The sequence below is a fragment of the Drosophila nasuta genome, chromosome 2L (genome assembly GCF_023558535.2).
Source record: "Drosophila nasuta strain 15112-1781.00 chromosome 2L, ASM2355853v1, whole genome shotgun sequence".
Taxonomy (NCBI): Eukaryota; Metazoa; Arthropoda; class Insecta; order Diptera; family Drosophilidae; genus Drosophila; species Drosophila nasuta.
The window spans coordinates 8,943,820-8,967,608 of record NC_083455.1 but is presented as its reverse complement, the minus strand read 5'-3'; the positions used below and the strand labels follow the sequence as shown (position 1 = coordinate 8,967,608).

Genomic DNA, 23,789 nt, shown 5'->3' with positions numbered 1-23,789 from the left:
TGCTAGTTTGTGTGCAGATCATTTTTGATTTAAATTTTTGATATGCCCAATTCATACAATACTTACTAATGTGGATTACAATCGAATAAAAATTATAGAAATTATTCAAGAAATACTTTGTATGAACAAAAACGCCTGCTATCGAGTCATAGTTGCTTTGCTTGGCAATCTGGTATGTTTAATTATCTTTCGTATAGTTTGAATATAGTAATATATTAATATAAAATAATAAAGTCGTTGGTATATTCTAGTATTACAGGTGTATTGATTTGATATATTTTAAGAGTAATATCGCATTGTTGTGTGAATATTCAAAATGGGTAGCGGGTATCTCAAAGTCGAGCACAATAATTCTCTAGTTAAGTCACTTTCCTTCTTAAGAGATGGATTCATTTGTATTTGTCATTCAATTCTGATGAATTTATTGACTTGGCAATATTTCTAAAATATAAAATAAATTTTTCTTTTAAACATTACGATTACTAAATCCATCTTACCCATATCATTCTAATCTTCTATATCAATGATTATTATATCTTGTATATCACAACTTTTTAATGTGAATTGGATTTCTTTTTTAAAAATTAGTATAACCAAATGCTTCTTATCTTCTTTACCAGTGATTTTTAGCTGTAATATAAATTCACTTTTTTTGCATTTCCAGGTAAGAGAGCTTTCATCTAATGCGGCACTCAGTTGACGTTGTAATTTTCTTGGAATTTTCCTGTACACACCCATACTTTGAGTCTACACAAGAGCTTGTCTACTCATCTCTATATTTGTACTTGAGTTTGTAAGAGCATAAGAATGTAAGCATCGGCATGCGAAGAAGCTGGCAGCTTGACAAAATTTAATAAGAAATAACCCAAGGTGTGCGTTTTTAATAAATGAAATTAATAAAACATGTTTTATGTGAAGACAGCATAGTTGCTGCTTCGAGTTCCAAGCTCCAAGTTTCCTTCAATTAAGTGGGAAGAAAATTGTTTTAAAATGGTAAAAGATGGCTATAAATTTTGTAAGAACCCAAATCAATGCCAAGGCAACATGAAATGAATGAAATAATGTGTGGCAATGAAGAAATTCAATAAAATGTTATAAATAATTCAATAAGCAAGCAAATTTATGTATTTGCCGGGTCATATTGGGGTAATCAATGTAAGAAAAATGCCAAACCGTTATCAAAGTTCGAATTGGTCGAGGCGTAGAGAGTAACATTAAATCATAAAAATTGACTCATTTGTAACATAAAAAGCACATTAACACATTACGCAGCGTGTGAACGTGGAGAAGAGTGCGAAGAGGGGGCCGAAGTTTGATACTGCTGACAGCTGAAGCGAAACGAAACAGAACGAAATGAAACGAAACGAAAGCCAAGTCGAAAACGCTGGCAACGAAATCGAAATCCAATGCGCACAAGTGCCACACAGAACTAGCAATAAGAGCAAAGCACAAGCAAAAAGATACAGATACGCACACACACACACATACACACGCGCACCCACACACACAGAGCGCGAGATACGGATACATGGTTCTACGCAGAGAGCAATCAATTCAAGCGTGGCAATGTGGAGATGGAGTAAAGCAAAACCAAATCAAACATTAATGCAATAAAATGGAAAACGCGTTAACAACAATTGCTTCAGTGGCCAAAAGCTGGCAGCTGGCTGAACATTTCCAGCCGTAATCAGCACGTGACGTGCCCTGCGCCTAAAAGTAGACTATGCTAAAAGCGAAAATCAATGCCACAGACAGACACTGCGACTCCACACGGGCAGACTGGCAACGATTAAGTGAGCGACAGCCACAGACAAACCAAGGAAAGCAGAAAAAAACACACAGCTGAGTAACAATGGGAGAGAGCTGGGAGCTCAATTGGAGTCTCCATTGGTTTAGGGCACAGGTTGATTGTGCTTGTTGTTGTAGCATAATGTGGCGTGGCAACGAGCCTGACTTTAACAGAAGCCAAATGCACCGTCTAATGTGGCAATTAAGGGATGAAGTGGGGCACCCTAACACCCACCAACCCATTCTCCACCACTCCCTCCGCCCTCTACAAATGCGAATGTGCTACGTAATGTGAGCTCTAAGCTCTTTCCAATTTGTGGATCAGCCAGAGGCAGAGAGAGATAATCAGGCAAACAGCACTCAGATTCAGTTTCAGGTAGCCAACAATGGATATGATTCTGTGGCATTTTGACTAAATGTTTGCTTGGCTTAACAAATATAAAATGATGCATGCATTCACCATTCTGCTGTGCTGCTAATTAACAATAAACCAGAAGCCGCAAGCCAATGGTTAACATTTGCAACAGAATACAATGACTGAAGTATGTTGTTTCACTAACAATAGAACAGAGGAATTTACAGAAAATAAACCTAAATCGAACAATTTTGAATAGTTACATTAGATTGGAAATTCCTGGCATAATTCGAAATTCTGCTATCCTTTCAAAGTGAGTTGAGTGTATAATTAATTTATCGACATTGTGCAGCTTTAAGAAAACATTGCTCGAAGGCCAAGCAAATCTCTGATATAGAATAAGAAACGAGGTCAGCAGCTAACCTTTAACTTTATCTTTTCGCACACATTTAGCAAGTTCGGTAATAGTCGACAATCGTCCAATAATTTGGCAGTTTATCAACTCGATATTGCGGCCAATGAAAAAGCTGTCAGTCAGCGTCGCTCATACGCAGCGTTGCCTGAATCTGAGACTGTAACTGTTGCAGACATTATCTTGAGCCGACATTGACATTTGGTCGCATTCACATTCGCATTCACATTCACATTGACTTTGACACTAGCCCATGGCATTAGGGGTTTCGACCCTGTCCCCAAACCTTCAATCAAGCAATCCCTCTCTCGAGTTTTTTCCCCTCCCGACTTTGGCACTAACCACAAATCGAAGTTCTATTGATTGCAAAACGTTGTAAGTTTTCTGCAGAAAACAGAAAAGTTGTTCCTTGTGGTTTTTGGCTTTGGCTTTGGGTTTTTGTGCGTTGGCGCATATGAGTTGCAGCTTTCAGTTCTCATTGTCTCGAGTAACGCAGGACAATTTGCAATTGAAAATGCGTTGATTTTGATTCTATGCTGTCAATATAATGCGAAAAACAATGGGGATTCCATTTGGTGTTCCCCAAGCCAGCGAGCGATGGCATTCACAGTCGGTTCTGGGCCTGGGCCTGCCTTTGTTTCCAGTACATAAACCAAATGGGTCAATTGATTTCTGCTTATTGCATGCTAAGCTGCCATAAGATTTTACGTAGTTCACTTTGTTTTTTTCTTTTTTTTTGTGTGTGTTTCACAACCTTAGGGTGCCCCCCTTTTGGCTGTGTATTGGAAAAATGTTTGCAATTGTTTCCCCATTCACATTCTTACTCGCTGCTTCTGTTTCTGCTTCTCTCTTATGTTATGTGTATTTCCATCAGCTGCAGACGTGAAAAGTTTTTTTCGGCCACTTTTTTTTTTGCTTTTGTTCCTTGGTTCGCTAATTTCTTTGGCATTTTTACTTTACGCTAGAATGAAGAAGTTTGCTTAATGGACTTATAAGTCATTTAACTTTATTAATCAGTGCCGCTTGAACGATGCCTAGCTAGTTTTTGGGTTCAAGGAACGACAATCTGCAATTGATTCGAGTTAAACTTTTGCCGAAGTCCGTTTACTTTTGATACTTTAGATTAGCATTTGATTCACTTTTGCAGGCACTTTAGAAAGCCACAAGTTCCATTTAAGTTCAATTGCCGACACAGTTTCATAACATGCGAAACATCCATAAGAAATTTGCTGTGTACTCGTAGTATATTGAAACGTCCCTCGTCCATTTCTTAAATTGCTTCAATTATCAAGGCAACTGCCACAACAGGCGAAACATCAAAAGCAGTGAAATAAATTTATGTGCAGCCTACATTTCGGCAACCCAAACGTGAGTCAACCGTTCACAGCACGAGAAGGAGAGGGAGTCAGATAAATAGAAAGAGAGAGGGAGAGAGTGTAGGACTCAATCCCACGGCAGACTGTCGAAAATAACTCAACTGTCAAAAATTTATGCCAAACACATACGAGGCTGAAGCTCTCCAGAGCGTGAAACAGCGAGAAAATGTGCGAGTGAAATAGAAAGAAAAATAAAGAGAGCAAGAGAGAGAGTCAGAGTGAGTTTCATATTTTCATTAGAGGACATCCATCAAAATTCACGCATGAATATGGACTTTTCATGTTTCCGACACCAGGCGGCGTTCACATTGTCATTTCACAGCCAAGAAAAACGGCAAAAATAAATAAAAACCGAAGAACAACTCACACACCGAAAACCTTTTTGGGGTCTCCTACGGCTCGGCACAAATCAAGTGAATTTCTTCATTGGCTTTGACTTTGCCAGGCATGTGGCAAAGTGAAAAAAAAAATACAACAACCAAAGTTTATTAGGTGGAAGCACCTGAAAATCATCGCGAAGGAGACGAGGTTGGTGAGTAAGAAGAAGAAGAAAACAACTAGAGCTCAAACTAAAATAGGCAAAGAGTTTCTGGTCACGTAAGGCTCATAAAGAATGCTTCAATGGCATCATTTGCAGTGTGGCGGCCTTTTGTTTTACTATACTTGCTTATTTGCTGAATTTTTTTATTTTTTTTTGGTGGCCCAAAACTAGGCTACGCTAATAAGTTGGCTTTCCATCCTTGGCAAGTGGCCCAAATTCAGAACGTAAATCGCAAATCGTGCAAAGTTGACTTTAAAAAGAGCCAAACACAAGAACACAAGAACAAGAAACAACACACACACAAAGAAATTGTTGCTTTAACCCCTTCAATAAGGCAACGACGCTTCCCATTTATCATACGTTGAGTGCGCCTCTCTCTGCGCTTCTCAAGATTCGCGTACCCTTGTTGCTCGCTTGTCCTGTCGCCTTGGCAACCTTTTCATTTGTAATAAAATTCATATGACTTTGGCGCATGTTTAACGTCAAACTGCCCGCATTCCTCCGCATGTGTCCCCCGTTCTACGGACTTTTTGGGCATCATTAGGCCTGGGCACGCACATTCTGAAGTCAACTCAGTTCCGTCCCTTCGCCCACTTTATGGTGAGTGGGACCTGGAGCGGGATGCCACATGCAAAACGCCATGTGTGACATTTTTACTACCAAACATTTGTTAGCGCACCGTAGACTTTGCCTGCCCCCTTTCTTATTTTTATTTTGTTGGTAGGGAACCTTGTAGTCAACACGTACCAAGGCACCATCAGCGTCATCCTCATCCACATCCACATTCACATTTGGGGTCTTGTTGTTGGCATCGTCGGCTGTCGGCTGTCGCCTGTCGCTGGTCGTTTTTCTGTTGAGTTTGCATAATTTTATTGCTTTTCTTTTATTTTTATGCGCTTTGCTTTAGCTACGGATTCGCCGCCTCCCCAGCGACATTGACATTATAATCAATATTTTTGTTACTTCACTCATATACTTGTTTTGTATAGCGATTGCTTACGATTTTGTTGCCTGTCTGTGTAACTCATTAAATTAGAGGGGTTGACCTTCCTAAATAATTATATAGAGGGGGAGCAAGAGAACGTGCATCTCTGCATGCTTGACTTCAAATTATGGTAATTAAAGAATATATTAAAAATGACAGAGATAAGTCCATCATTCATATTTGATATATGTGATTGTTATGGCTTCAATTACAACTATTATCACTTCCTTTTAAGACATCATTTCTTGGGATAAAAAGTAAAGTTTTTACATTTTATAGTTTGTTTTGTATCCGACGAACTTTGGCAAGTTATTTTCGCTTGACATTTGTGGGCTTGTTTTAGGGTTTGTTTTTTGTTTTGTAACGTCCATTTAGAATTGTTAGCGCAAATGATTTTAGTGCGTCGTAAAAATGTTTATTCTTATGTGGAGGGGTTTATTACAGAACTTATATGCCGTGATCTCAGAGTTTTTGTTGGGTTGGGGATCAAAATGGGCATTTCGAAATAATTACCAGAGAATTTCCTTTTTTATTTCATTTGATGACCGCGAATTTGTCATTTCTGTGTGTGCGAGTCCACAAGATAAATCAGCAAATGTTTTTGGGCAAACTTCACAACAGCACAAATAAATGTCAGCAAAATATAAAGCGGTCATAAGTTGTATCATTATTCTACATAATTTGCATACGACTGCGTATGTGTGTGTGAGTGTGAGTGTTGTGCTTGTCTTTATGTGTGTGTGTGAATTTTAATTTATGTGATTTGAGTGTTTGCCTTGTTTCTGGCATAAATGACATAAAGGCATTTAAACACGCCATAAAATAATTCATAATCATTTTCATGTACACAGGAAACACAGCATTTTCCTTCTTTACTCCTCTCTCTAACCGTGTCTCATCCTAGTCTCTCCCCTCCTGCTCCTGCTTTTTCTCCTGCTCATCAATGTAGCCATTTTTATGTGGCAGATTTTAAAGCATGTTTGTTGTTTATCATTTCGAGTTTACACACATAACATGTGCTTTGGCTCTTGCTTATTTAAATCATGTATAACCCAAGGGTAAGTACTGCGAACAAAGCCACAAAGTTGCCTGATGTAATTGCAATTATGTCGTTTGCTGACTAGATTATTATAAATAATAATTGCATTTAACAAAATGTTCTTTGCAGCTTCACTCACAGGTCAAAGTTATTTAAGTAATTGAAGATTATTCAATTTCATATTTATGTGGAGATTTAAATTCGCAGCATTTTTGATTGCTTTGAATTATTTATGACATATTTTGATAGTACTCAATTGATTTTCACACTTTACGAACTCAAATTAATTATATCTCACCTGGCATGCTGAGGTCCCACATTGCCCATATCGTGAGCTGAACTCGCCGTTATCTGAAAATCCGCAATGGCACCGGATTCCATGCCCAACGCCTGTTTGCAGGTGCCTGGAAAATACAAATGATATTATTTGGATGCGATTGAGCAATGATACTGTACAATCATTAATTATAGCTCGCTATTTCTATACTACATCTCTTTTGAACTCTCTCTCTCCTCGCTCTCTCTCCTCGCTCTCTAATTATATATGTTAATTAATTACATGATGCATTTTTGCCTGCAGCCGCGTTGCATAACGAGCGGAGAGCTAAAATTTCCAGGCCAACACGCCCACAGAATCTGGCAACTGACACTTGAAAAATGGCACCTAATTAAAATGAAATATGTGGAAATATTATACAAAATAACATAAGCATATGGTAAGTATAATTTCGAAGCGGATGGGAGAGATGGAGAGAGCTTAATTCAGGAATCAAATTAAAACAAATCAAAAATGCTATGCAAGAGAATTTCTCACCTGTCAAGCGAGGGCATAAATTAATTAAGCGCAAAACAAAGCAAATCAAATTACAAACAGAGGGAAAGAAGATACAATCAGAGGCAGTCACAGACACTGACAGACTCAATTTTCCCTTGAATCTGTGACTGGGACAGGAGAATGCATGAAAAGCGCAATTATCATTTGGGCTCCACTTGTCGAATGGTCGAATGGACGAACGAACGAATGAACGAATGGAGCAGCTGACGCTTCAAATGAAATTCCACTCAAGCGGCCGGCGGCCCCCAAGAGACCGCGAAAGGGTCATGAATAGGTCGTTGAGACGCCGTCATCAGCATCATCAACATCAGCATCCATTCTCTTAATGTTTCTCTTTCTCCCTCTCTCTTTGTCTCTCTCTCTCTGTTGCTCAACAGATGCTGCTGCCGTTGTTCTTGGCAGCTCCAACCAGGCAACACACAAATATCAACAATATTATCATTCAGTGAATAATTAGATGCAATCAGTCAACGCTTAAGCACCATAAGTCAAAGCCAGCTGAGCCAAGGCAGGAAACTACTCTACTAGACAAAGGTCAGGCTCTGCCTTTGACTCTGACTCTATTCTTTAAGCATTCATTCGTGCTTAACTCTATCCAGAGAGTGTTTTTCTCTCTCTCATTCTCTCTTGCTCAGTCCTCCGCTTGAGAACCCTATCTCAGCATCTGCAGTCATAGATACTTTTACATCTTGTCGCAGTTTCAGTTTACTTGCAACACTGTAAGCACAACTCTTAACTTTTCGTTGGTCTCAGTTTTTCTTTTTTTTTTTTTACTTACTTCATGCACGTCTTGATGAATGGGCAATCAGTAAAGTTGATGGGAGAACACAGTTGGAATATTTTAACTTGAGCCACTTGCAACACTTTTAAATACATTTAAACTAAGAGCTTGCAGTACTTCCATTTGCAATCAATTTATTTTGTATTTTTATTTGAATGCTAACTGTTTAAAGGAAGCTCAAAAATTTTGAGGTAATATATCACATCAAAACTAACAAAATAAATGAAATTTATATATTATATAATATTACTTTCAATCTCTTACACAGATACTACAAAATCTGGTAACTGTTAAAAACGAACTCATATAATTACCTTAAATTTCTTGTTTTAAATAAGTTTAATACTTTGAGCTTGCAGATTTCTTTTGCCTCTTATATTTATAGTTATAATTTTAAAACTTGAATTGTGGTACGGACAATATTAACTATATTTTTTATGATTCCTGAAATTTGGTTGCGACCGGATAAAAATTGTTGAAGTTATATGTATGATAAATATTTTTTGTATAGATTTTATTAGCTTTGGCTAACAATCTGATATATTTGGAGCTCTTTGGTATATTTTGAATGTAGCATTGTTTCAATATACCAAATATTACCTTTGGTATATTTAATTTAGTATATTTAAAAATAAATACCGTAGTATTTTCTTTCTTAAAAAATGCAGATATAGCTTTCTTACTTGTTTTTACTGAATACTATAATATAATAAAATTTACGTAGAATTCACGTAACATACAGTAACCGTTAATTACTAATTGTAGCAGATACTATATACTTGCAACACTTATAAATACATTTATAAATAACTATTGATAACTATTCAAACTTCTTGTACTTCCCCTTTTCTGTCTTCACTCGCCACACTTTCCTGACCATCTCAGTGCACTCTCAAAACTCATTTAGCCAAAACGCAATTGCTTAATTATCTACAGACAGCAGAACTTTGCCCAGTGCTCGTAAATTGTTGTAATCATTCAAGACGAGACTCTTTCCCCACTTCGCCTTGGAACCGCCTACCCGGAGAGTTGGTAATATTTACATTACTCTCTGACATATTGCTGCTCATAAATAATTTTTAATTATTGGAAATAAAGAAGAAAACAAAACTATGTGAAGAAAACTGTTGACTGTTGCTTAGTTCGCTCTCTGATCGATGGTTGCCACGATGTTTTTCTAGCTTTTTCCCCAATCTACTCTGTGGGTAATCAATTATGACACGAAGAGCTTAACCTCCGCTATCCTCAGATAAATGAAACACTGATGATTATTTTGCAAGAGACACAGAGAGATGTTGAAACTATGCCAAATCAATTGGCAATTGGTTGGGAAATGGAGAAACGCTTTTATTTACAGCCATAAACAAAGAAAACGAAACGAGATGAGATGAGTTGAGTTGAGTTGAGGACGCGGCATGTGGCAAAAACTACGCGTATTTTGCGCAACTCTGATGGCAAAATGCAAAAACTACAAAGTGAAAAGTAAACAACGCGAGGCGCAAACAACAAACGCTGTTGTCGGTGTTGTTGTCGGTTGTTGGTAAAGTTTTGCACAAAATAAATTGCACAAAATTTAATTAACTGCACTTGAGTGCGTGGCTGGCTATGTCCGCTGCAGTGTTTTCCAACTCATGTGTGTGTGTGGTTGTTGCTTTTGCTGTTGCGATAATCATAATTCAAAGTTCTTTGAGCAACAACAACAACAACAACAAACAAACACCGCGCAACTTTATGAAATTGAAAATTGCACAAATTTTACAGTTCAATAGGAGGTAAAGTGCTTCTGCATGCGATACAAAAGGGAGGGCTTTAGGGGGTTAAGACTGGCTGCCTTTGTGATGTGCAAAATGTAAGCAAACATTTCAGATACACTTGAGATTGCACACGGGAAAGACAACGTTGTTGTGGAGAGATTTAGTCGAGAACTTAATTAGTATAGATCATTGAGCAATGTGTTGCCATGTTGCCAACTGCGGTATAATGAACTAATGAATTGCATACAACCTTACAGATAGACAGACAAGTAAATCATCAGCCAAATTATTGAATTGCATTATCGATTTGAGTAGATGCTGCAATTATGCATTTTGTGTTATTATGTGATGATTTTGTGTACGTTATATGAACACGATTATTGCATTTTACTATTTGCAGCTTATAATGTTGAATGGCAAAATATTTGCTTTGTACGTAAACTTGATATTTTTGGTAAAAGTAAATATAAAATTACTAAGCGGAAATATTAATATTGAATCTATGAAATATTGTTATTAGTTTAATACAAATGAAAATAATTTTATATTTCAAAAATGTTTGCTAATGATAACAAAAGTTGTATTTAAATCGAAACATAATAATATTGATATGATAAACCAAAAGTAAATAAAATATTGTCAAGGTAAATAGTTTTCATATACATTCAAAATATCTGTAGGTTCTTAAAAGTAATTTGTAATCATTAAAATTACAAATATTTCCAAGTTTAAACAATGTATTCTTTTTTCATAAAAGTGTGTTATATACATTTAATCGCTGTACAAATATTAATGACTTTTCAAAATATTTGTTAGAAATATTTAAAAGAGGGTGTATTTTAAGAAGTAAGTGAAATTTAAGACAAGGTAAAAAAAAATATTGCACAAAAGCTACGTACTTTTATATGCAAAGGAAAACAAGTGAGTTTGTTGTAAGCTTTGTATAAAATGAATAACGAATGTTGGCAGTGCATTTTGTAGTCGGCTTTGCCCGCTCAACAGAGCTTATGTTGCATTGTTTGAGTTGTGGAGCGGTTCAAAGAACGCGCCGAAAAGTTTTGAAGCAGGCAAAAGCCGCGTGGAAACAGCGAGGAAAACCGCGCACAAACCGCGCGCGAAACGCGTTCAATGAGGCGTATCTGCTGCCAGCACTCATAAACAACGAAAGCAACAAGGCGTGCTTTATGAGCACAAACCCCAACACCAACAACAACCACAACAACAACAGCAATAACAAGAAAAACAACACCCAGAGTTGTAGAACTTTTGGCCATGCTTCGTTAGGGTTGAAAGTGAGCGAGAGATTTGTGTTAAACAATTTACGCACACGTTTTAATTGGGTTTCAGAAAGCAAAAGTATCCAACGGATACTGCAACGTATCGGACGGATGTTGCATCCATAAACAAAAGACTGCAATGCGCTGATTAATTGTTGGTTGTAAGTAGTCAGCCAAACATATACAGAACACACAACATCGAAAAGCGAAGCGAACACAAAAACGAGCTGTGGAAATGGAAATGAACGTGACAAACATCTAACACGCAACATTAAACAAAGCAACGAGCAAAACATTAGATACAAATGTATCTGCGATATGTGCGAGTGTGTTAGTAATGCAAGCCAAGATATGGCTATAAATTAACATAATTTATAAGCAAAGTATCTTAAATGCATGTCACCACATTTCGAACATTCACTTTTACGCTCTATCGCAGCCAACATAAATCGCAGCCAGCCCCAAAGAGAAGACCACAACACACTCAGAGTCAAAGACGCAGACGAAGACGAAGACGGCGAGGCAACAGGAAAGAAACTAAAGAAAATAAAACACAACTATAACCCGAAAAAAAGCAAAAACAAAAACAAAACATGTTCCATGTCTCTCCTAATCGTCGCCAAGTTATCAGGCCTTAATTTATCGACTGACCATGCGAAATGCTGCGACTCTTGTGCCCTGTTTTGTTGTGGGTGACTCTGTATCCCCCCCATTCCACTTACCCAACAGACCTCTGCTCCTTTTCTGGGCGCTAAGCTATTAATTGTTATTTAATTTTTTCCACACCGACATGGCTGTCAGTTGTCGATTCACTTCTTATCGCTGCTCTGCTATCAGAGTGCAGCTGCAGGTCTGCAAACTGCAGCCAAGACTCTCCCTAGCCATGCTTAGCTGTCAAAATATTCATGTATATCGCAAGATCTCTATATAGACAGGCTAAAATATATCGCGAAAAGCCTGTCGTGTTTATTTTAGCTAAGCAGCAACAGAAGCCACGCAACTAACTGCAAGAGTTGCACTTTGGTTTGGTGGGAAATAGAGTAAATCTACAGCCTAGAGCATTAAATATCACAGCTTAAAGTCTCAAGAATTTTTAGGTTTTTTTTTTGTAATATTTTTATATTATTATATTATGCAACTAGAACAACGATATGAAATAAATAGTATTTATTAAATAATTATAAGTATTCTTATATTTAATAAATAGTTTCAATGAGTTTTCTATACAAATCTTTCTTATTATCTATAGTTTTTATTAATTAATATTATTCTTTTTGGAGAACGTTTTCAATTAATTAAGAATTTCATCTTTTAATGTAATTTTCCTTGCTTCTTATCGTTTTTGTATATCAGTTAAGCATTATTTGTTATGTGTTTAATATTTTTTAAGATCATTAATACATTTTTTTTTCAATGTTTTGTTTGAACTATTTGAAATATACGCCTTTTTAATGAATTTAGGGACAAATTAGAAGTTTCAAATATTTTTCTATTACCATTTTATTATTTAAACTCCTAATTTTTTGTATTATTGATATTTTTATATATTAATTATACTATTTTTTATATTCTTTTATATTTATTAACATTTAATTTAGGTAAATTAAGATTTTAGTTATAAATATTTATGTTTTCTGCACTTAAATTAGGTAACTAATTAGTTTTGGAATTATTAAAACTTTTCAGAAGCATAAACTCAATAATTGCTATTTTTATTTTAATAAATAATGGCTGTCATTTAGCGCTTTATTGTTGCTACTTTTCATTTGCGAAAACATTTAAGAGTTTTATTCTTTTTGCTTTGGGACAAACTACCTATAAGATTGCATATTTTTGCCATAACTTCCGCTAAATGCCCCCACAAGTTGTTGCAAGTGCCACATTTTCGCCTGCAGTTATGCCGCTTGACTATCGCCTCCCTGGCTGCCTCCCCCACCCTCTCCTTCTCCATCACCATCTGGCATTTTGCAGTTTAGTGTGCAGTTTAGTTTTGATTGCCACCGTCGCGCGCGTTGCACGTCGCACGTTGGTGGCTGCATTTTACACAGCGCATAAATATTACTGCATTGGAGTCTTGCAGTTAGTTGCCTCGCAGTAGTAGTAAAGTGGCTAGTGGGGCAAATTACATGGATTTCAGCATGCAGCATTCAACATTTGACTGGCTTGGCGTTTTGTTTATCGCATTTGGCCACTGTTTTAGGCCGTTATATCGCTGCCACACAGATGCCAAGATGCCAAGCGACAACGGACCACGGACAACCGACAACCGACCAGCGACAACATCTAAAACCCAATCTATATCAGGTTTTTCTTTCTGTTTCTACTCGTATGTTGAAAGTGGGTTTATATTTGAAGTTGCTGTTGTTGTTGTTACTGTATTAAGAGATGCCGTCGTTGCGGCGTGTGTGGGATTTTCTTAGCCCGGCTATTATAAGTCACCCATCTGAGAGGCTAGAAAGTAAAAGTGCGCTTGGGTGTATTGTATATTGTGTAAATGGGCTATGAAGCTGGGGCTGGCCAAGCAATTAATTCGGAAATTGCTTTTAGAGAGTTTAGAGCACTCGAAATTGTCTGTTAGTTGGGTGCGTTTCCAAAGCGTTTTCAGTGCCACAAATTGTTGCACGAAGCGAGCGCGTTCGACGATTTACCAAACCAATTTGCACAAGACAATTTGTACACTTGCTTAAATCCTATTAAATAGTCATAATTACAAATGTCTATTACATTATTTAAGAATGAAGACGTTAAATATTTGTATTTGGACTGAAAAGCTACAATATGTCTTTTCACTGTTTTTTTTAACTCATCTGTGTAGTACTATATAAATTTGGGATATATTAAGAGTAATACAGTGGAGTATCTGACAGTCGAGTACACTCGAGTGTAGCTTTCTTACTTGTTCGAACTCAGCTATAATTAAAATAAAAACAATCGTATTTGGTTTAAAGTAAATTTGTATTCAAATGGGCATTTGTATGCATTTATCAAATATAATTTCCTTATGTATTCTTGTTGTTATTTGGGTACTAAATACATTCCTTTTTACAATTCTATAAGCTCTTCATTAATTGAATTTCGTATTCATTAAAATGCAATTTTAGTTTCCTATCTAACTACATAATCTCTTTCTAATTTGCATTTGCTTTGCAAAAAGTATTTTATGTCAATATGTTTATTGATTATCAATTAAGTTAAACAAATATTTTTAAGTTGAGCATAAATTTTTTAAACAAATTTGGTAATTGGCTTAAATTATATTATGTGCGTTTATCAAATAAAAATTCGTCATTTCATCGAATTCTATTTAAAATATTAAATGGTTTCGCTTTAACCTAATTGAATAAATTCAAAAACAAATTTGTCTAAATCAATCACTTTCAGCTTGTTATCATCGATTAGTCTATTTAGTATTTTGTATTTAGAGATAACCGTCTGTCTGACCTCGAACTCTCGAACTGTGTTAACGGCTGTTCATATTTCACAGAGGCAGTCAAAACGCCATGCATACAATAAGTTATCAATGCACCACTTTTCAACAGAGCACTCCATTTCAATGCCAATTTATACAGGCATTTAAAAAGGCAAAAAACAAGAGCGACGACAACGGCAACGGCATCTGTTTCGGGCAACGGCAACGCTTTAACATTATCAATTTAAATATAGATGCTGTTTGTAAATGTGGAGGGGTAATTTTTTATTTGCTCGCCGCGAAGCAATTCGAAGCAACATTTCAACGCGCCTACGGTCAAAATGAAATATGTTGGACATGCAGATATTTACGCATTTAAATAAATACTCTGCTGCAGATACAGATACAGAAACAGATTCGTATTCGTATTCGTATTGGGATTCGGATTCGGAATCGTAATCGAGTAAAACCAGCCAATCGACAGACGAACGGACAGACAGACAGACAACAAAACGACAGACCGACAACATGATTTTCATTCAGCTTCATTCGTTTCCTGCTACTGACCTGGCCTGGTTATGCTCTCAACTGGGTTATATTGGTTAGGATATAAGGTTTGGCTGCATTGAAGAATGATATTAAAATACTAAACTACAAAACATAATACAATTAGGTTTATAGGTTAGTATTTTAATATACTATTATATACTATATACTTTATACTATATACTATATACTATATACTATATACTATATACTATATACTATATACTATATACTATATACTATATACTATATACTATATACTATATACTATATACTATATACTATATTATTATTCTTAGTGTATCTCAATATTCGATAATCCTTTTATGCTTTATGTCTTTGGGATTTGCAAACAAGTTGCTCGCTAACGAGCCAGAGGCCCACAACGAGATAATTTGTTATGCTCGGCAGCAAGAACAATGCGGGGTAAAGAAACAATTCCAGTCAGCCAGCCAGCTGTGATGGACGCGACCACACACGTGAGCTAAGGGAGCCATCGTCCAACGTCCAACAACTGGCAACCGAGGCAACCGTGGCAACTGAGGCAACCGCCAAACGGCAACTGGCAACCGCCAAGACGGAGCCAATCAGCAATGGTAATGAGCAGCGTCCAAGTTTAAGAGCAAGTCCAAGTCGATGTCCGAGTTGAAGATTGGAGGCAGACGCAATCTATCAAAAGCACCGCTGAGCTTTCGATTTGTGTGCGCTGGCCATCTCAGCACCTAGCTATGAGTAATACATATATCTGCCTCTTAATCTCCCTCCACTCACTCTCTCTTAGTTTAGGCCTAGTTCTTGGCTCATGTTTATTAATGACGTCGTCGTCGACGTCGTCGCATCCTGGCATTTTGCCTAAATTTCTGTAATTGGTTGTGGTTGAGTGCGTGACGGTTAGGATGTGGATGTGGAAGCTTCTGCTTAGCAGTTATTAGTTACGGTTTGTGTTATTGGGATACTCTCGAGGACCAAGATATGTGTGTGTTTCGGTGTGTGTATGTGTGTGTGTATAGATCGTGCCTCATTGCGCGCCCGTACCTTTGCGGTTGATTGATTTTCATGTTGATTGCCGAATGCAAATGCAAATTTGTGGACTCAGCCTCAAGTTATAGTCCACCCTCGACTATTTAGTGGCTGCTGCCCCGAACTGTTGCATCAGATGCACTGAAGCTGAACGAGCTCAGCTTTGAAATGGCTGGGGAGGGGAGAGAAGTGGGTGCTACCTTTTAGGGTCTCGAACCTGAGCTCTCTTGAGTTCTACATACACACATTTGGAAGTGCATTGAAGCATTATAAATAAGTACTCATGTGAATATCTGATATCATGTTCATGTCGTATACATTTATTTCATTTTTCATTTTTCGTTTTACATTTTTTTTGCTTTTTACTGATATTTTAAACCTTCCAACTAAGTAGAGCAAACAAATTCGATTCCGATTGGCTTTGTTACATATGCACAAAACATTTTCCATAATAATTCTTTGTACCTTTTTTTCCAGCAATTTTATTTATACATATACATATATTTTTTGCCTTGTTGCGAGTGTGCTTACGAATGTGTGTGTGTATTTTATCGAAATAAAAATGCATAACTTTTATGTCATGGGAACTGAACATACGGTATTTTTGTTCAATGACCATGGGAGAAGGTAGGCTAACATGAAAAGGATCGCTTGGAAAAGTGGGAGAAGAGTGTGGGGGTGGAACTGAAGTTGGCCAAAACAGTTAAATTGTTTATCAATGTGGAAGTTTCATGCGGTACATAAAAAATGCGCATATCTGAATGAATATTTAATGCACAAATGTGAAATAAATCGTTTTAGATTTCATTTGCAAAATTCGCACTCAATAGTAAAGCGTAATATTAGCCTGTACTTGATTTAATACAATTTAATATTATTAATTTAATGACAAGTGCAAATTCAACACTTTGTAAGCATTTGCCACTCAATAAAAATGTTGGCAAAAATTACTTGCACTTTTGTTCATAATAAATATGAAATTTCAACCACTCTCGCTCTCTTTAATACTTTGTGCATGATTTTCAATATCGTTTTACTTGATAACTTACCAATTTCCAATGCTGTCATGCCTCCAGCTGGGCTCGCTGTGTTGCCAACAGCTGCTGCTGCTGCTACTGCTGATGTTGTTCCTCTGGTGGATTCGGTCAATAGAATCAGAGCCAATGTCAGCCAGTATAAAGTTTTATGGTTATTAACACGAATGCGGCAATAACTTTTTAAATAATTTCTTCTTGCCAAGTGCCAGCAGCTGTGATCGAGGTGATTTCCATGGCAATCAATAGACAAATATTGCTGATGTTGCCTACGCTTCGAATGGGACGAATGCAATTGCCGTAATTTTATTGTAGGCATTTTGAGTTTTATTTCATTCACACGCATTTCGAAGGGAAATCATCCAAAAAATTCTGTTCTCACATTTTACATTTAGCGCCTGCAATGATAGAAGAATGCCAAAAGGAGAATTGTTGATAAATTGAGCATAATTTGCAAGACATTTTTTAAATTTTCGCTACTTAATTGGCGTGGCTTAAAGCATGCCGAGAGTGTCAAAAGGGCTGTCAGGAGAGTCAGCAGAGTCAGCGCAGAGACACACAAGACAGACAGTCAGTCAGTCAGTCAGCGAGGCAGGCAGGCAGAGTTTGTGCTTCCTCTGTGCCCTCTAAATACATCATTGTCAGCAAATTAATGTGACGTGACCTTGCAAACTGTCGCGTTTTTTGTCACATGACAGCAAGTCATGTGGCAGTTGCCGCCAGTTGGCTGCCAGTTGATGGCAACGTTGCGCAGTTCCTCGATGCCACGATTTGCTGAGCACAGAGCCCAAGTGAAATTTATGTAAAATGTCAGAGACACAGAGCGCCTAACACAATCCCTGCCTCCGTCCATACCCCATACCCCTTCCTTCTTTTGCTCACTTTGCGACATGCCAAAACGTGTCAAAATACAAAAATATAAACAGCGCGAAAAACTGTACGAAAATGCCGCCCAGAGACAAGAAACGAGGCGGCTTTTTACTCAGCCGGAAATGCGACAACTACAACAAAAGCAACTAAAGGAGAGATTGCCCAAATTCAAGCTTGTCTCTGGATTTAAGCGGGTAGAATAAAGTTGGCCAAAAACTTTAAGCGATTTATAGTAGAGAGTAAAAATAAAGCGTAAAAATAAACTGATTGAAGCTATGAATGTGAAATTGTTATATTAACTTTACCTCATATTATACTACAGATAATTACTAAAATGAAACAAAATAATAATAATGTTGATTAAATTACCTATGTATATATTTTGCATAAATGTTTTAGCTAATAGAGATGATAAAATTAATTTCTTTGATTTTGTATTTATAGAAATGTATAAAAATAAATGCATTTATACTATAGTAACTGGTATATTTTCTGCTCAATGGTACATTTTTAGTATATTAATAAGCCAAACATAACCATTGGTATATTTTACCATTTATATATTTTAAACTTAATAGTATATTATATTTAGTATATTTTATTATTTTTGGTATATCGATTTGGTATATTTTTAAGTATAACGCCGCTGTTTTTGTTATTGTTGAAAATGGGAAAATGGGCGTTCATCGCACAGTCGAGTCTTTCTTACTCATATAAATTGCTTTAGTTTCTTTGTTTACTAAGTTAATTGGTTTTCAAGTAACTTTAATGATATGCCATGAATATAACTTAATATTAAATCTTTTAAAATATAACATAGCAACATAATGAGTAATATATTTTGAAAGAGCGCGCATATTTTCATTTACTGTTGCCATCTGCGTTTAAAGTACTTTTCAATTTCCATCACGATAGTTTCCATACTACGAGTATACTATATAATGTTCGCCATTTTGCAACGTCTATGCAGAAAGTGTCTCGCAAAAAGATCAAAAGCGAGCAAACACAAAGAAAATTTCACAGGCAGGCGGCAAATGCCGACGCGAATTCATTCGAGCAATTAATAAAATGCAAAAGAAAAGCAAAGTAACACAAAAAAAAAACCAAGGAAAAGAAAAGAAAAAAAAACTAAAATGAAGAAAACTAAACGACAAACGTTGAGGCCGTTTTGTGGCTGATGCCAATGGGATCTCTCTGTGGAATGGTTATGGGGATGGGATCTCGCTGGTGTTCACAAGAAGTTGGAGAGCGTGAGATGCAGTGACTGGGGACTGGGGAGCTTAGTGGAGTGGAGAGTGGAAAACTGGCGCCCACACTTCCTTTCATATGCGAAATGAAAAATTTTACGCCAACTTGACAGTGGAAGTGGCAGCAAAGTTGCAAATGTGCCTTGTTGTTGTCGCGCTCATTGTTGTAGTTGCTGTTGTCGCTGTTCGTATTGTTGTTGCTGTGTTGTTGTTGTCGTCGGCGGCACAGTCCCAAATAAAAGGCATAAAATTTAGCAGCCGCCACTTGAACACTACGGAGAGTCGCATAGTTTTTATGGCCATGGGTCGGCTTTTTAATGCGCTCCGCTTCAAGCAAACCCCCCTGCTTTCCCCCTTGCTCCAACCTTGCCCAGTTGTCGCAATTGCAGTGAACAAACAGCAGCTGCTTCGTTTAGTTTGGTTTGGTTTGGCTTAGGTTCAGCATGGGTCTCTAGTACAACTACAACTGAAGCTATGCACTGCCAGTGGCACCGTTTCTTCAGTAGCTGCAGTCAAATGCAAATTTTTTTATGTGACGAAAGCAACAAAAAAATTGTGGAAAAAGAAAAACAAATGCAAGCGCGTGGAAAGAGGCATCGTTTTCCAAGTGTTGCGAACTAAAAACGAACAACGTGAGAGTCACGCTCGTTGTTGTCTGGTGAGACTTTTGGATCAGTCTTCATAATTTTCTTATATTTTCATTTATATGATTTATGGTTGTCGACTATGAACAGTTGACATTGCTTAAGTAACTTTGGTTTAACTAAAATTAAACTCAAATTATATATTCAAAATAAGCGTAAACTTAATAATTTAAATGAAATCCATTTCAGATTATGAAATTTTGATATATTTAAATACTGAATAAAATTCTCATAGTTGACGAAAATATATATTTAAAATTAAAGTAAATTTAATAAACATAATATAATTCAAATCAAACAAATTTCAGTTTGTGAACTCTGACTACATTTAAATATCTAATAAAAATGCTGTTCTTTGACAAAAATACTGTAGTATTTTCAGTATTTTTTACAATTGACAATTATGTGCAAGTATTACAATTATAAATTAATTATTTGACAGTTTTCTATCATCTAATGCTAAGTTTTGTCAGGTATAAATTAAAATTTATAATATTCAATTAAATTCAAATGATTTTTCTTACTTTTGCGCAATTGTCCACTATAGTAAACACATATAATTAGACTATTATCAAATTAATAGAAATTACTGAAGTAGTTTGTTTGCTTGAAGATTAAATTAAAATCTATTTGTATTTATTCTTAGTTGACCGTCAATATTAAAAATATTAAGCCAATAAAATAAAATCTTATACAATTTAAGCATAACATTTATTTGAATTGCTTAATAACAGCAAATCTTAAATATTATTAAACTGCTTATCTTAAAAGTTTCCATCTTGGTGTCACTTTAATTCAATGCAACTCTCTTGGGATCAATGTAATTTATGTTGCTCCATGATTGCTAATGATACTTCATTGTTCTCGCATTCATATTTTGAATCGGAACGGCAAGCATTTAGTAGAGACTTCAACCACAAGGGATATCGGACAACAAATGCTACCAAAAAGCTCTGCATAAAATGCAGCTAGCCGGAGGCTAGACAGCAGAAACGGAGATGGAGACGGAGACAGTTGGTATTGCGGAGTGTCAACAGTAGCAGGCAGCCACCACAATAACCCACAGCCTAAGGACAAGAACTGCCGCTTCAGTTGAGTTGAGTTCAGTTCAGCATTCAGCATTCAGTTTTCAGTTTTCAGTTTCAGCTGCAGCAACAGCTCCAATCTGAGCGCCCAACTCCCTCTTTGTGAGTACGCTGATAACGTGGACCATTAACACCCGACACCCGCAAACAATAACCAAGTCGAAAATTAATTGAAGCCAGCGCCGCAGACGGTTTCTGGCAGGCGTTGGACCGCAAGTTGCCCAGTTTTCCCCCTCTCTCTCCCGCTCTCTTTGCCCCACTCTCTGCCACTGTGCAACTGCGGCCCCCTTTTGCAGTCAGTCGCAGACAGACATGGCAGACGCCCTGGCATGTCATTCATTTAGTTTCCTATTCCCCCAGTTTTCACATCGCCAGTCTATGTGGCAACCCCCCTTCCCCATCCGACTGCCGGTTGCAAGCTGCTAGAAGTACCGTTGCCTGCGGCCTGCTCATATTATTTTCGCACTCTCCAACAAACTGCCGACGACCGACGACCGACGACTGCCTGCCGCCAACTGAGTCACTAAAAAGCGCCATTTTATTTGCACTCCAAGACGCGAAACTCAGCGCCAAAAATTATTACGCGCCCCAACAACAACAACAACAACGACAGCAAAAGCAAAAGCAACAACAGCGACGATGCAATCTCTTTAGAGTTGTTGTTGCTGCTGCAGCATTTTGCTTTCTTTTTGCTGTTGCTGTTGCTGTGTGTAGCTGGCATTTAATTGCCACATGCAACACATGTTGACGACGCCAACGCGAGCGCCAGCAAAGAAAGAAAAAAAATGAGACGCAAAGGACAGCTTGGAAAATTAATAGAAAAAATTCTTTTTTTTTAACCATTTTTTAATTTGGGCTTTGTGGGCGGCAACAACAACGACGACAACACAACGACAACAGCAACAATAACACCAACGGCCATGGCAAATAATAAGAAAAGCAATGGCAATTTTTATTTCTCCTTGTTGCAATTTCCTTTGGGTATACAATTTCACAGTAATTGTGGTTAATGTTATGGATATTTTATGTGGGAACCCAAGCGGGAGACCGAAGTGGCCCAAGCGAAGAGAGAGAGAGAGAGAGAGAGGTGGCGAGGGGATTCAGTGGAAAAGTGACTAAGTTGCAGACAGCAGGCAATTTAAATGGAATAACATTTTTTAGATTAAATAAAATAGCATTTTGATGACTATTAACAGCAGCATGCAAGATTTTGGAAGAGTGATTCCATTAAAAAATATGACTATTATTCAATTTCAAATAAATAAAGATGTAAAGAATATTTTTGTCAACTAACTAAATGTATAAATCATCAATTCTGGGAATTGTTTGTGAGTGAATTATATGAAAAGTTCTAAGAATTTTGGTAGGACATAAATTATTTGAAATGTAAATATGAGAGATTATTAAAAAGTATTTAAAGTAAATAAAATAAGTCTTAGAGAAGCAATTTGATTAAAAAGCTAAACATTAAATATATAAAATGTTAGTTCTTTATATTATTTTTAACATCTTTATATGATAAGTTCAACGAATCATGTAAGCAACTTAAAATTGATTTGAATCTGATATTCAAAGTAAATATTTTAAGAAAATATTTAAAAACTTACAGAATTTAAAAAATATAATTAATTATTTACAAATAAACTAAATATGTTACTAATAATATGGTAATTCATTAGATACTCAAACAGGATAAATGTAAAATAGGATTTTATAGCCATCAACTAACATATATTGCACATTGTGGAAAGAAAATTGTAAAATAATAAATTAAATTAAACAAATCAAATATTACAAAATAGAAATCATTTAAATACTTTTAAAAACATTAAATATACTTCTTATGATATACTAATTACTTAAAATATACTTAAACAACATAAATATTAAATAAAACAATTTACCCACCATTTAAAAAATATTGAATGTGTGAAAAATATATAGAAATAAATAATTTTGGAAAACAATTTAAACGTTAAATAAATGTAATTAATTTATTTCAAGTATACTAAATATATTCCAAATATATATTTAAATGTTTGTTCTAAATATATAACTTAACATAATCATTATAAATGTTCAATAAAATGTACTGCCCACCAATTAATTATTTATAAGCATCTTTTAAAGCCGCTTAAAATGCGATAAAAGTCAACTCAACCTGTTTCAATGGCAAACACCTTGTCTAAGTCGCACTCACAATGGGCAGAAGACACATTCAATTCATTTTCTCGCGCAAGGGAAAATGACATCCTGGCAAAGTTCAATGCCATCTTTTGTGAGAGCAAAAAGAGTGCAAAGAAAACAACACACAAATATATATGTATATGTCTATGTAAGTTTGCCATTATTATGCTGGCAAAGCGCAGCGTCAGGGCCAAAAACTGTCCTTGGCCACTTCCTAGAATTGGGGCTGCTACTGTTCAGAGCTTTCCACTCGCCCCTTCGAGTGTGGGGGGGGGGGATTGCCTTGCATACCATTCAATGTCGGGCATAAATTTTCTGCCGTGCGCCTCTGTGCAGAGCTGAAAATGTAATAAACAATTTTTGCCTGGCATTTTTTACTGCAGCGTCTGGAAAAATGCAGGCAGTGACCACAGAACAATAGAAAAACCATTTTAGCCATTTTTAACATTTTCTTTAATATATTTTTCGTGCCATGCAACACAGCAAACGGCAACAGCAACAACTGCGACGGCGACGGCGACGACTACACAAAAACACTTTATCATTGAAATGTTTGAAAAAGTGACGAGGGGAGAAAAGTGCGGAAATATTTTTGTATAATGGA

At 36.5% G+C, this 23,789-nt stretch overlaps 1 protein-coding gene across 3 annotated transcripts in view; it reads right to left on the bottom strand.

Annotated features, from left to right (window-relative positions):
- LOC132798225 (discoidin domain-containing receptor 2) overlaps positions 1 to 23,789 on the bottom strand; it is a 160,300-nt gene that overhangs the window by 96,003 nt on the left and 40,508 nt on the right. For all 3 annotated transcript variants that reach the window (XM_060810004.1, XM_060810003.1, XM_060810005.1), the window contains exons 2-3: positions 17,168 to 17,550; positions 6,795 to 6,900 (exon numbers count right to left, since the gene is read on the bottom strand). In XM_060810004.1, the coding sequence (XP_060665987.1) occupies positions 6,795 to 6,900; positions 17,168 to 17,498 (437 nt within the window). In that variant the 5' untranslated portion in view covers positions 17,499 to 17,550. The remainder of the gene's footprint in view (positions 1 to 6,794; positions 6,901 to 17,167; positions 17,551 to 23,789) is intronic.